We start from the raw sequence: 13,898 nt of genomic DNA on the forward strand, positions 1-13,898 counted from the left end.
ATCCCAGCATGCAATGAGCATAGAGGAAGAGTTTGGCAGTGCATCACAGGGCTGTGACAAACAGAAAGACACACATCGGAGACCCTCCACTCTACCTAAATTTAGAATCAGAGATCAAAACTGGCTCGTTCTTATGTGAAGTGATAGTGTTAACTTCTGATGTCAGCACATTGCATCAAAACGCTGCTGGAAAAACAGAAATAATGTCTTACCTGCCCGTGCTGCGTTGGTCATCTTATTGAACATCTACAAGACAAAAGAAATAACAAACTATCAGTAACTGTGGCACAGGAAGTTCATTTTGAGAGGAGAGCAACGACAATGAAATTGAGATTTTGGCTTTAACTACTTGAACGTAGCTCCACTCTGAAAGCTTGAGAAAAGCATGTCATACTATTTGGCTGTGAAAACCATTAGAGGCACACACCCAGTTCCCTGAATTCAGGGATAGAGGATGTCTCCCTGCATTCTTCAGTAGTGCAATCACTGCCGTAATGTCAAAGTCAATAAAGAGAAATCCGCAGCAGAAATGGTGGCATGATTTAGCACTTGTTAACTCAGAGGCACCAGCCTGCTATCCCAAATGATCTGTTGTTACCAGGAGGTTTAACCCCTTATCATTCCGCCCTCTTTAATTAATTTGAGATGCAGCTCAGCACTGTGTGTCAAGTTGTTCTAATCATTAATAAAAATATGAATAAATGAATTAATCAATTAAAATGAATTATCAAAGTGTATAAGAGCGTAGAACATGATGATATAAGTTTGTGATGGTCATTCCCATGCTCTATTATTTTTGGATTTGGTGCTAAAATGTAACCATTTCTTACCTCTCGAGAATTGATAAAAATAATCAATAATCCCTCCAAAATACCACATTAAGACACCAAGACCTTGAGGAACACCGTAGAAAAAGCCATGCTGTGATTTGGGATCAAAAAACTTCTGACATTTGGAGATTTCTGCAAGAATTGCATTTTTCGTCGATTGGATGGCGAGCACTTCTGTTCTGGAAACTGCTCAGAAAGCCCCTTATTATCAATATACCTAAGAAAGTCATCAATCCTCTGAATGTCTTAGGTCTCTAGTCTGTGTTTGTAAAGTTTCATGAGGCTGTGATTATCCTAGAGGTCACCACAGGTCATTTTATACAGTGAGGTCAAGTTTCAAAAAATGGTCTCACTACAATGAAATGGCTACTATGGGGACTAACATCATCACACATTAATTGGCCTCATTGGATCCACAAGAGTCTCAGCTTTACAGTGATACCTAATTTATGTAATTCAAGACCAGTATGCAGAAATATTCCAATACACCATTTTAGTATAAGCGAAAATTACACATTTATACTGCATGCAAAACAAATGCTTTGTTTTTGATCCAAACTGTATGGGATTATCATAAAGTGGGCATGTCTGTAAAGGGGAGACTCGTGGGTACCCATAGAACCCATTTGCATTCACATATCTTGAGGTCAAAGGACTCGCCACAATTTAGTATAACTTAATTTACTACAACTATAACTTTAGTAGTGTTATTTAGCGTTCTTCCCGACAAAGCTAGTATGACGTGGTTGGTACCAATGGATTCTTTAGGCTATCTAGTTTCATATGATACCAGGATGTGAAAACTTGGCCCGCAACAACCTCTGAGAGACAGAATAGCGGCCGGGCCCACCGGCAGGCCATCGAATTGTTAAGGGGTTAAACAGTTAGCTAAAGATTAAAGGACATTTTATTGAGGCATGTACTGTTTCCTTTGAATACTGTTACATTGTTTGTATTGGAAAAGTGGTGTTGTAAGGAAATGGATGATATATATTACTACAAAGGAAAAAGACCAAAAAAATAGGATTCTCACTTAAAACAATGGGTGATAGAGGTTCTTGATTTTAATTGTTAATTCTGCAGGTATAAAATGCCTGCCAGAGGCCAGAGTTCTGAAAGTATCTTCCTGATCTGGACCAGTGTCTCGCCCAACTCTCTTCATTTCCCCTCTGTGCCCCACTGCTCTGATTTACGCTCTTGTTTGCTTGCCCTGTTTCCACATCTCTCCCCTGGTAGAGACAAAAAAAAAGCTGTGAAAACTCCCAGCCCGCCCGTTTGCAACACTGCAACCCTCCGTCATGACAGTCAGTTGGCAATCAGCCCACACGGTGCCGATTCAAACTTCCATCAACATATCTGCAAAGGTTTTTATTGGCTGGTTGGACTCAACACAATAAGTTAGTCGTGTACTGCATGTTTCATGAGGGCCACGGCCCCCGTGGCGTTGTCATGGCAGCAGAAACGCTTGCGGTGTAAAGAAGCACTTGGCTGGATGGGCGACCTATATGGCTGCCACTTTGCTGTGACAACAAAGAAGACCTGATTGGCTGTATAAACGGGACAGGTGGTTTTGTTTGTGCACTATCTGTCTTTGTTACACTGTCTTTCACACTTTTAGGCCAAACGGCCAATGAGGCCGGAGGACAGCGGGCACCTGGGAGTCCAATTTATGATTTATTCAGATGAAGAGGAAGATTTAAAGCGTAGAGAGAGTCACAGCCAAGAAATTTCTGGCGGGTTACATTAAACCACCAGGGGTGTCCATGTGGCTCCAGGGTTAGCAGGCTCAACCACTCGGTTATGTGAGGGCACAAAATCCCAACTCTCTGACTCCTACTTAAAGGACCAGTGTGTAACAATTAGGGGGATCTACTGGCAGAAATTGTATATTATCAATAAGTATGATTTCTTTAGTGTATAACTGCCTGAAAATAAGAGTCGTTGTGTTTTTGTCACCTGAGAATGAACCGTTTATATCTACATAGGGAGCGGGTCCTCTCCATGGATGTATAAAGAGAACTGGACACAGCATTGAAGGCGGGCTCCCGTTCATTCCTATGACAGTTGCTCAGTGGCGCATGAAGCAAAAAAAGCTTGACTTTCGAGTATAAAATTATACGGATCATCCGGCAATCTTCTGTATCCATTGGGCCCAAAGAGCAAGCTCACTAGTTACCTTTAACTCCCCCTCCCAGCCCTCGGTCCAGCCTCAGTTTGGGGCTCATTCACATGAACGGAGGAAGGGAAATAACTAATTAATAACTAATTTTACAACTTTTAGGATAGTTTAAATAAGGTCTATTCAAGTGTTCATACTGGGAAGTTGATTTAACTAATTCCACCGTTTGGCCCTTTGGTTAAATTTTGCTTCAAATCCCAGCGCTCTTCCTGGTTTGGCCCTCTCTTCACGGAGCTGGCCGCCATGTTTCTACGATAGCCCAGAACTGACAAACCAAACAATGTGTTAACCTTTCCTGCTTGGGCTGGAGTTGATAATGTTACGCACTCCGGAGTTAACCCCCGTCACTCCACTCAGCCGCCGAGAAACAACACACGGGAAACCTTTGTTGGTCTTGAGGAGCTGCAGCATTTACTTCTGCACAAACTGAAAAATCAGCCGATTAGACTGTTGTCAGGCTACTAAATAGGCGTTATCAGTCGCTAAAAGCCCCATAGATGTGGGTCAGTAGGGGCCTACTACACCCACTAGTAGGTTTTATCATCTATTCACATGGTAGATCACCAAAAGAAGGTATACATCTAGCGATATCCATAATGATGGAGGTTGGGGACGATGGATGGGACACAAACACAGGGTTTTCGCCCAGGAGACCGGAGTTCGTATCCTGTGTAAAACCAGAACTGTGTCATTTTTTTCCCCTAAAAGTTGTATTTTTTTGCCTAAACCTTTGTTTGTGTTCAAAACGTGACGTTTCATTCAGTTTTACAACATGTTAGAACGTGTTGCTTTTAAGCTTCACTTTCACAACGTAGTAGGCATAGTAGGCCCCTAATGACTCACATCTATGGTGCTTATAGTCACTGATAACGCCTATTTAATGGCCTGATAACAGTCGAATCGGGTGGCAAAATCCACTGTATATTCACTTGATATTCTCAAAGCTAAACTAACTCCGTCTTCTGCTCTTGTTCGCTCACACACATTTGCCACCACTCGCTCTCTTGCTTCAACACTCACTTCCCACGTACACACATACTGGCTTTGCTCCAAATGACCCACACTACTCTAACATCAACTGGCTCTAGATATGGCCATTCGCCTGTTTCGCATCCGCCGCCTTAGTTCCCCTACACACTTGGCACACGGGAGAGGTTTCAATTGGTTGCGATCTGCAACCTCACCACTAGATGTCACTAAATCCTACATACTGGTCCTTTAACAGAGAAACAAGAAAAACAGTAAACAGGTCATGAACGTATGCCCTTATAGATGTATTTTTACCTCTGTTTAAATATGGAAGAGGTGAGTGAGGCCTCTGCGGCCACTGATGTATCCCTCATTATTGACTGAGAGATTTGGCACAGTCTGGCAGAATTTCAACACATACCTAAACACTTCTGCAACAGAGTTCAAAGGATGGGTTTAATGTACAGAAACACAGAGGGCCATCATCGCTGTGCTTTCAAGATCTACATGCGTCTTTGAAGAGAGGGGGAATGCAGCGGACCTGATAAGTTAGTCTCCGAGGACCAGCTTTAGACCCAGTTTCAGAAATAAACTAAGCACTCCAAAAAAGCAGATGCCGGGCCCCAGTGGAGATGTGCCCATTTGACAGGGCTTCAAAGACTTGAACACATCACTCTCTCTTTTTCAGCAGCCAAGAGAAAGTATTTCATCCTGGCATATCTGGAGCGCTGACCCACTTTAAACACGTCGGCGTAGTTCAGTCCGGTCGCAGTCAGATGGTGGACACATGTCAAAGGTTGCAGGTCAGGAAAAGTGACATCCTCTGCGCAGGAGGAGCAGCAGGAGTCCCTTTCACGGCGGCTGTCTTTGCTTTCACCAACAAGGATGTTTACATGGAGTGACAGGTCCGTGTTGCTGAATGATAGCTGCTGTCCCAGCACAAATGACACCCCGCCTGAGAGTCAACAGGGCAGTTACAGGACCGGTCAGTCCGAATGACAGAACAGCGTGTCCTCTGTTCTGCCCGTCTCTGTCAACACCAATTAAAAGTAGGAATCCTCAACCCAAATACGTCTCCTTCCACCGATACTAGAACACAGAGAAGAGCTGGAAGAGCTGGAAGAGCCTCAACCAGACCCTGTGCAGAGCAGCAAAGTCAAGATAACTACTACACACATCTATACAATTAGGGCTGCTACTAACAACTGTTTCATTATTGATAAATGTCTTGATTAGTTTATCAATTAACTGACTAATAAGCCCTGTGACAGTCTGGCGACCTGTCCAGGGTGTACCCTGCCTTCGCCAAATGTCAGCTGGGATAGGCTCCACCCCCCTCCCATAATTGAAGAGTTGCAACTCATCATAATTACAAATATTGGCTTATTTCAGCCCATTCTCATTCCCAGGGCATCAAATACCGATACCATCAATACAATCAAATATCGTCACAGCCGTGGGTATTCAATACTGCTGCAAAAAGGGGGTAGGAGACGCACTGAGTTTTCCATTCACTACAATGTAAACCTATCCGCGGTGACTGTAAAAGCACAGGGAAAGTGCTGTGGTGACGTTGTTTAAAGAGTGAAAGAGACACACAAGGCGGGCGGGAGATGGTGGATGAGTCCAAGAAGCACAAGGCTTTCATCCATGGATGTATTAAGAGAGCTGGATACAGCGTTGGAGTCCTCTTGGTCACATGACTTGGTCACGGGGTCGCAACGTCACGCCGTCGTCACGGCTTGCGCTCCAGCCTAGGTCTGGGTCTCACTCACATGAACGGAGGAAGGGAAATAACTCTGGATTCAGCTATTTAAATAAGGGCTATTAGAGTGTTCCTACTGGGGAGTTTATTTACCTATAAAAAAATTATCCGCTGAGTTACAGACGTCTCTTTCCCGATGAAAGTCTATGGAAAAAAGTATTTTTCGGCCCAATGGCATCACGTGATGAACACGGAAGTTGCAGTACCGCCATTTGGCTACTACGAAAGTTGGGATCAACGACTGGCGGTCTTCCTCTGGGCTTGCTTTCACCAGGAGACCGCTGTTCTTGTCCCGTGCGTTACATTTTAATTTCACTTTAAAATCAGCTGTTCGTTCGTGTCCCGTGTTCACAACGTCAAGTCACATTTGCACTGTAAAAACGTAGACATTTTAAGCCCAACCATGTTGTTTTTTCCTATACCTAACTAAGTGGCTTTGTTACCTAATCCTAAACAAGTGTTTTTGTTTAATTCACAACATTAAGCACGTGATTACTGCAACGGAAAAAGTGACGGCGTGGGGTTTGACAAAGTGCCAGTTTGTGACTAGTTGGGATGAGAATGTGTTGCTTATTTATTGTTGCGCTTTGAAGCATTCCTGATATGAACAAGCTTTTACAGCATCAGATAACTTTGACTGAGCTGTTGTTGAACTTGCCAAATGTCAATCTGTGTATTCAACGACTGGGAGTGATATCAGACTCAGAGGAGTCAGAAAAATAGCTGTCATTGTGCACTACAGAATAGTCAGCAGCTTTAGCAGGTTAATGGTTAAAAACTTAAAAATTCCTTATTTTGCCCTTTTCTATTGAAATCACGACAATGGCTGTTAGGACGGCTGTTGACAAAGGTGCATACCATCTTATTATAGTCATTGTGTAAGAAATGATATGTAGATTAAACAAAAAAATAATGATATATCCCGCTCCAACAAGACAAAATCTTAGTCAACACCCAACACATTCCTGCTAAGATTAGCTCTGCCTGCATGATGTGCAGCAGATTGAGGGAGATATGAGGTGCATTCCACTTTTTAGAGATCATACAGAGGCGGGGGGGAGTCAAAGGTTGTCGGGCAGGTGCCAAAAACTTTTACCAGATACTTCCATAAAACATCGCTCAGTACAGCCATGACCGCCTGTTCAAACACGGTGTAATGGCTCACACATTCGGCCCGTTTATTCTTAGACTCCGAGGCTGTGATTCAATCTGTATCGCATTCTCGCTCCCTGCTGTCAGAAGTTTCATACGGACTCCAGAGCTCTTATGTAAGAGTCAGAGGGGACAGAGCAGAAAAGATCTCTCTGCATGGGCTGCTGACATTTCGTCTCATCTGTCTTTGGACACGGCAGGGTCAAACCAGTGCACAAACTTAAAGGACTCGTTTGATATTTCGGGGAATATATTTATTTGCGTGCTGGTAGGGGGATTTTGTTACCGCTGGACAGAGTCAGGCTAGCTGTTACCCCCTGTTTCCAGTCTTTATGCTAAGCTAAGCTAACCCGCTGCTGGCTATAGCCTTATATTTACTGTACAGGCATGAGTGGTGCCAATCTTCTCATAGAACTATTTTCCAGAAAGCGAATAAGCGTATTTCCCAAAATGTCAAACTATTCCTTTAAACTGGAACTATTCTTAAGGTGGTAAGATCCTATTTTCCTGTCCTAATTTTAGCCTTCAGAGCACCCAGTTTTTCCTTCAAGTAAATGGTCAGTTCTTAGACATTGCTTTGCCCTATTAACCCGGAGTTGCACAAAAATCAAAATTTTACAAGATAAGCTTACAAGATAATTTATAATGAAAATTAGGGCTGTCAAATTTAACGCGTTAACACAAATTTGTTTTAATGCCACAAATTTCTTTAACGCATTAACACAACTTGCAATTTTTAGGTTGTAGCGGGCTCGGTTTTAAAGCTGGCATGAATATACTGGCATCATATGCAACTAGAAAACCTAAGGAATCCATTGATACCAACCAGCTTGTCGCAAAGGAGGCTACATAGCGCTCCAAACTTACGCTAAATTTTGGGGAGGAAAAACTGGCATGGCCATTTTCAAAGGGGTCCGTTGACCTCTGACCTCAAGATATGTGAATGAAAATGGGTTCTATGGGTACCCACGAGTCTCCCCTTTACAGACATGCCCACTTTATGATAATCACATGCAGTTTGGGGCAAGTCATAGTCAAGTCAGCACACTGACACACTGACAGCTGTTGTTGCCTGTTGGGCTGCAGTTCACCATGTTATGATTTGAGCATATTTTTTTATCTTAAATGCAGTACCTGTGAGGGTTTCTGGACAATATTTGTCATTGTTTTGTGTTGTTAATTGATTTCCAGTAATAAAATACACACATTTGCATAAAAGCACATTTGCTCACTCCCATGTTGATAAGAGTATTAAATGCTTGACAAATGTCCCTTTAAGGTACATTTTGAACAGATAAAAAATGTGTGATTAATTTGCGATTAATCGTGATTAAATATTCAAATCAATTAACAGCCCTTATGAAAATGCATCATTCATATAATCATCAAACATCCTAAAACATGTGGCCACTGAATAACATGTGATCTCATTATACTCAAGGTTACACTGCAGCCTAAATATACTTGTCTCTAACATACGTGAACATTCCCAGCTGTCCTCGAGCCAAATTTTGACCCATGCTGCTGTCGTTTTCAAGAGGTAGTTATGGGTTCCATAAAAGAAAGACAGGTGGCAACACATCTGAGAACTAAACATAATTTCATTTGAAGTACCCGGTGCTCACAGACAAAATAACCTTCTTTAAACTCAACTCTGTCTCACCCCAAGAGCCATCAGTGTGATTCTGTAGTCTACAAAATATACTGGATGTGGTATCACAAATATTACAAAAAATGATAACACTAAATGAATGGTAAAGTGGAAGAGAATCTGAGCTGACGGCTCCAGTTTTCTCTTCTAAGCAGGTTGTTTGCCATCACACTGCAGCAGAGCCATCAAGGAGCCACAAAGCCCAAGCTGAAAGGCTTTGAGTTAAAACCCGCCCTGCATTCTGCAAATCTCTCAGTTGTCTGTTTCTCTTAGGGCCGGTGAATAGTGACATTTATATACTTTGTCCGGCCGAAGTGAGTCCTGCTTGTTTAAGAATGCCTAAGCTGACCTTATTCCCAACGTAAACCTCAAATATTTACAGATGTAGAGGGAAGAGCAGCTGTACAGATGGGGGGATGTCAGAGTTTCAGCTGACTGCTGATGGATTTCTCTTAAGCAATTTGTGATTTCTTTTCTTCTTCTGTCATCACAGCGATCACGATATAGGGGTCAAACGTGCGATTGTGAAAAGTAGCTTTGAGTGTGATTTTATTCATGAAGGAAACTGATAAGAAAGCTTATGAAAATATTTTGTAAGAGGAGAAATCATTCTTCTTTCATCGATGCCATCATTTAGTTTCTTTACCCTCAGCTTTAAAAAAAAAATTACAACATAACTCAACAAAACAGGTGTATAAACACCTAGAACATCTAGATTGGATCTAGAGGACAATATAGCATCTTTTCAGGAACATAAACCGTACGGCTATAACAAGACTGTTCAGCAAACAAAGACTACAAGGTTACACTGAATTTCATTTGATTAGTTTTCAGATAAAATAATCCAGGGATGAACATTTTAGATACGTGAAGTGCTAATTTAAATTTAAATTTCGGTATGGACGTACATGAACTTTGAATTAGCTGGGAGAAATACTTTTTGCAGCGCAGGAAGTAAACAGGTCATGGCAGTCACCCAAAAAATGCTAAAGCCAGATTTGAGTTGAAGAAAGAAAACATGTGCAACCAGTTGTGGAGTTAGACTCGAAGGAATTTAGCAGCCTTAAAGATGAGAACTGGACAAAAGAACTGTACTGAACTACACTCCACCTGTACTGTAACTTCTCATTGACTCACAGAGAGTGTGGGACGCCTGCAGGAAGCTGTTATTCTCAGAGAAACTTACCGTCTTCTTGGTCGTCGCTCTTGTTCCCATCGAGGTGCTGCGAGGAGCAGAAGACTTGTCCTGGCTCGGACATTCCCCTCTGTCCGGTCTTTGGAGAACTCGCTCGTTCAGGGCTTGGTGCAACATGGACTTCGAAACAGCACCGCACTGCAACAACATCACAACAACAGTCAGGACTGGGTCCGTCTCGGTCTGACCGAAACCGACTGGGACAGGACGGTCTCAACGGTGGCCAGGGGAAAAGAAAACAAGAGGCCGAGGTCAACTGCTGGGGAAGTGCAAATCTCCACTCTGGATTCAGCCCGACGCAGAGGCGCACAAAAGAGCCTGTATGTGCGGCTCTTCTTTTGAGAGGACAGAGATTATGACCTTGTCAAATGTCCCAGTAAAGATGTCTTGTCTTGCCCAGTCGCCTGTCATTAGTTAAAGCAAGTAATAGTGAATGCCTGGGATGGTTATGCAGATGCCTGGGAGGCATGTGAGCCTCTCTCAACCATTCCTAATGGACCAAATCATACAAACTCCCTTCAATACAATAGCTCCTCTGTGCGGTACATACATACGGACCCCGAAAGAGTACTTTTGTTCCCAAATGCTAACTCCATAGTGGGATATTTCATGAAACATGCCACCATGAGAAGAGCCCTTTTTTTAGGGACGGACTAGCTCGGTCCCAGTCGCAACCTCGACTGCACAATAGCCATCTGTTCCTGGCGCACCATTGTGACCCGGCTAAAGCACTGTACGCTGCAGTATCACATCTAAGAGCTGCAGACCTACATCATAAAACAGATTCAAGTCAAGGAGGACACTATACGATGGCCTCGACAAAGCCCCACAGTGTTGCAGACGGACTATATGTCCCAAGTCACAGACACAGTTACGACTCACAAGGACCGACATACTGAGTCTCCTTTCACATACTGGCTTTATGGGTTAGTGCTGCTTGATTTGAGAGAGCTTGTTTGAATCTAAAGCTAAATGTGGAACATTTTTTTAAAACATAAAATCCCGATGAACACCTGTTGCTCACAGGTCCGAATAATCTGTCTGGATTTTCTCTCCACAGAGCAAAGTGAATTGATTAAGCGAAGTTTACAAGCATGACCAAGTATGCAGCGTACGATTCGCAGGAATGTGTACAGTACCAACCGTGACAGTGCACATACCATTAGGTACTGCAGTCTGCTTTATAACACAGTTCATGTCAAAGCATAAGGGACAAATCTATAATCGTGTTAACTTGAGGGACAGCAGTCATGACAGAAGGCTGTGCGAACTCACCTGTTTCTTGCGGGTGGTGCAGGGCGTGTCGGAGGGGGAGGAGTTAGCACTCAGAGCCTCCTCGATGTCTAGATTAAGCTGGTCCAGTTTCCTCATCAGCTGGCTCATTGACTCCGACCAGGGAGACTTGACCTGCGGAGACTCCTGTGGGGAATCAGAAAAGCGCTGATTTCAGTATAGACAAGATGCTGCTACTAGAGTCCTGGGTCAAAGATCGAGCCAATAGGCCCTTTTCACAGCAGCCATCTTGACATGTCATTTCAGGGTAAACACAGGTGTAATTAATGACATTAATGATGGCCCTGATCCATTTAGGTGGGTCTGGGCCCTGGTATTGCGCATGCTGGCTCACTGGAATGGCTGTGGCACTAACTAGAACGGGACCATAATTCATTTTATCAATTACACCCGTGTTTACCCTGCTATACCATTTCTAAATGGCTGCGGTGAAAAGGGCCTATAGCAGCATGTTGATGCACTTTATGGGTCTTGTTTTATCCCAATTTTGTGGGTTTATTTGCAAAATTGTTGTGTTTGCGCACAATTACTTTGAGTTGTTTATGTATTGGCCTTTTAAAACAACTTTTCCGATTTTATTTTAACCACATTTTTAAAAGTTTTTCCGGTAACACTTCATTTTACAGGTCCGCAAATTTCATGGTAATTAGGTGATAATTTGCAAGTAACCTGTTTGAAATTTCTTTTGGATTTACTGTCTACACAAATGTAATCTGGTAGCTAATGAAATGATTCAGGGACTTTTTAAAGAAATTTCAAAGAAGTTATTTGCTAATAAATTAAATGTATTATTTTATTATTAAATAAATTATCAACTATTGGGAAATAGCGGAATATAATTATTAAATAATGTTTATAATTTAAGTAATTTTCAATACATTTTGAGGTAAATATTGGGGTAATTTGGCAGTAATTCCAAAGAAATTTCAAATAGGTTACTTGCTGGCTCCAGCCAGCATGCACAATACCAGGGCCATAATTAATGTCATTAATTACACCTGTGTTCACCCTGCTATGACAAACACGAATGGCCCTCTCTAGAGCCAGTTGTTGTAAGAGTAAAGTGCTTAGAGTGTGTGTATACGTGGGAAGTGAGTGGTGAAGCAAAAGAGCAGGAGCGCGGCCAAGCAGGAAAAGTTAACAGAGTTTTGTTTGTTTGTTCTGGGCTACTGTAGAAACATGCAACATGGCGGAGTTCGTGTTGAGGATCTGCTCCCTGTATAGATATAAACGGCTCATTCTAAACTAAAACACAATTCTTATTTTCAGGTGATTATACACTAAGGAAAACATACCTATTAATATTATATTCCATTTGTACCAATAGACCCCCTAAATGTTACATACTGGTCCTTTAATCACATAAACTACACATTTTGCACACTGTAGGCTACACACACTCATAGTACTACACACGGGAGTTTTCAGGCTTTAATTTGAGGTTAATGTCAAGTTGAAACTGATGACACTTCATCGAAATTACTTGGTTACGTAATTATACGCTTCAGCCAAACTTCATCAAAATCAGAAATTAATGTCTTAATCTGACTTGCAAACCTACAGTAAAAATGATTGAAATCAGGGGTAATATCAGGTTCATTAGCTAGTCCATGTAATTGCCTGTCATCCTCTCCTCCAGACTTATTTAACACATGAGAGCTTTCTGGGTAAGGTGAGAGCATCTGTCCATTTACCACACGGCCCTAAACTCAAAAAGAGTTACAGGCAAACCCCAAAAAAAGTATCTTGTAAATTGCAGACGCTACATCGGTGGACTTCACTGCTGCCACACATGGAAATGTGATCTCCTCTAGCTGTGTCTCAGGGTGAAAGTGCAAAGAGGAGGGCTCCAGACATGTGTGCCACACGGAGCATGATGGAATTCCCTGCACCGGCTTTCACTGCTCCCCAGACGCACCGTGTATATAAATAGACCATCCTCACGCAGACAGGAGCTGTGTCTGAGGATCATAAATCTGCAGGACACACCTCAGTCACCAAAGCATAAATTAACATTGTTAAGCCTGCAGAGGGTCACATGCTGCGTGCTGCTCGTCTGCAGCATCACTGTGGACCGATTTCAAGAATCCCAGTGAAGTGAAATCCCAGAACCATTAAGGAGTGGATTTTGTAGAGAATTCCTCTTGCGGATCGTCCAAAGTATTTGACACAGCATAATGAATTTCCTAGGAAGCCCCTCCTGGATAATGGTTGCTGCAGGAAGTCTGTTAGGGTTGTATGCCAGTAATGAGGGCAAATAGGAGGAGGCCTGTTTGGATAAAGGAAGATTCATCCTCAGTTCATCCAAGAAGTTAAAGAATGGTAACACTTTAGTTTAAGTTCCCCAATTCAGCATGTATAAGCAGTATATAAACATTTAATAACACATGATGTAGTTGGATGCAGCTATAGGGATACTTTTGTATATATTTTGTGTTTATTAATACACAGTAATAGTCAACAATTATAACTTCCCCTATTAAGACATTTTATTTTATTACAACTGTGTTTTTTTTATTGTCATTCATTATCTATTTATAGTCTCTCTATATATACAGACTATGGTTTATACACCAGCCAGCAGTTATGGTTGCTCACAAGAGGAGTTATGATTGTTGACAAATATATTAATTGGTGATGGAAGACTTTGACCAATCACAGGTCATTTCAAGGAGCGAGCGTTCCTATTGGGCTGTTTCATGTACTACTGTCCCGATATAGCGACTGTTTTATAAAAATAACGTCTTTTAATCATATTAGCTCTAATCTCGATTACTTCAGCTTTAATTAAAAAACAGAATTTCAACAGACACGGACAGTTAAAATTCCTTTCCTGGAATTAAAACTAATTACTGTGACTGAGC

The 13,898-nt window shown here is 42.1% G+C and overlaps 1 protein-coding gene across 1 annotated transcript in view; it reads right to left on the reverse strand.

Annotated features, from left to right (window-relative positions):
- Positions 1 to 13,898, reverse strand: part of stard13b (StAR-related lipid transfer (START) domain containing 13b) — an 85,774-nt gene that overhangs the window by 61,644 nt on the left and 10,232 nt on the right. Inside the window, exons 3-5 of the mRNA XM_037775537.1 lie at positions 11,017 to 11,160; positions 9,733 to 9,879; positions 213 to 246 (exon numbers count right to left, since the gene is read on the reverse strand). Of these exons, the coding sequence (XP_037631465.1) occupies positions 213 to 246; positions 9,733 to 9,879; positions 11,017 to 11,160 (325 nt within the window). The remainder of the gene's footprint in view (positions 1 to 212; positions 247 to 9,732; positions 9,880 to 11,016; positions 11,161 to 13,898) is intronic.

The sequence above is a fragment of the Sebastes umbrosus genome, chromosome 7 (assembly GCF_015220745.1).
Source record: "Sebastes umbrosus isolate fSebUmb1 chromosome 7, fSebUmb1.pri, whole genome shotgun sequence".
NCBI lineage: Eukaryota > Metazoa > Chordata > Actinopteri > Perciformes > Sebastidae > Sebastes > Sebastes umbrosus.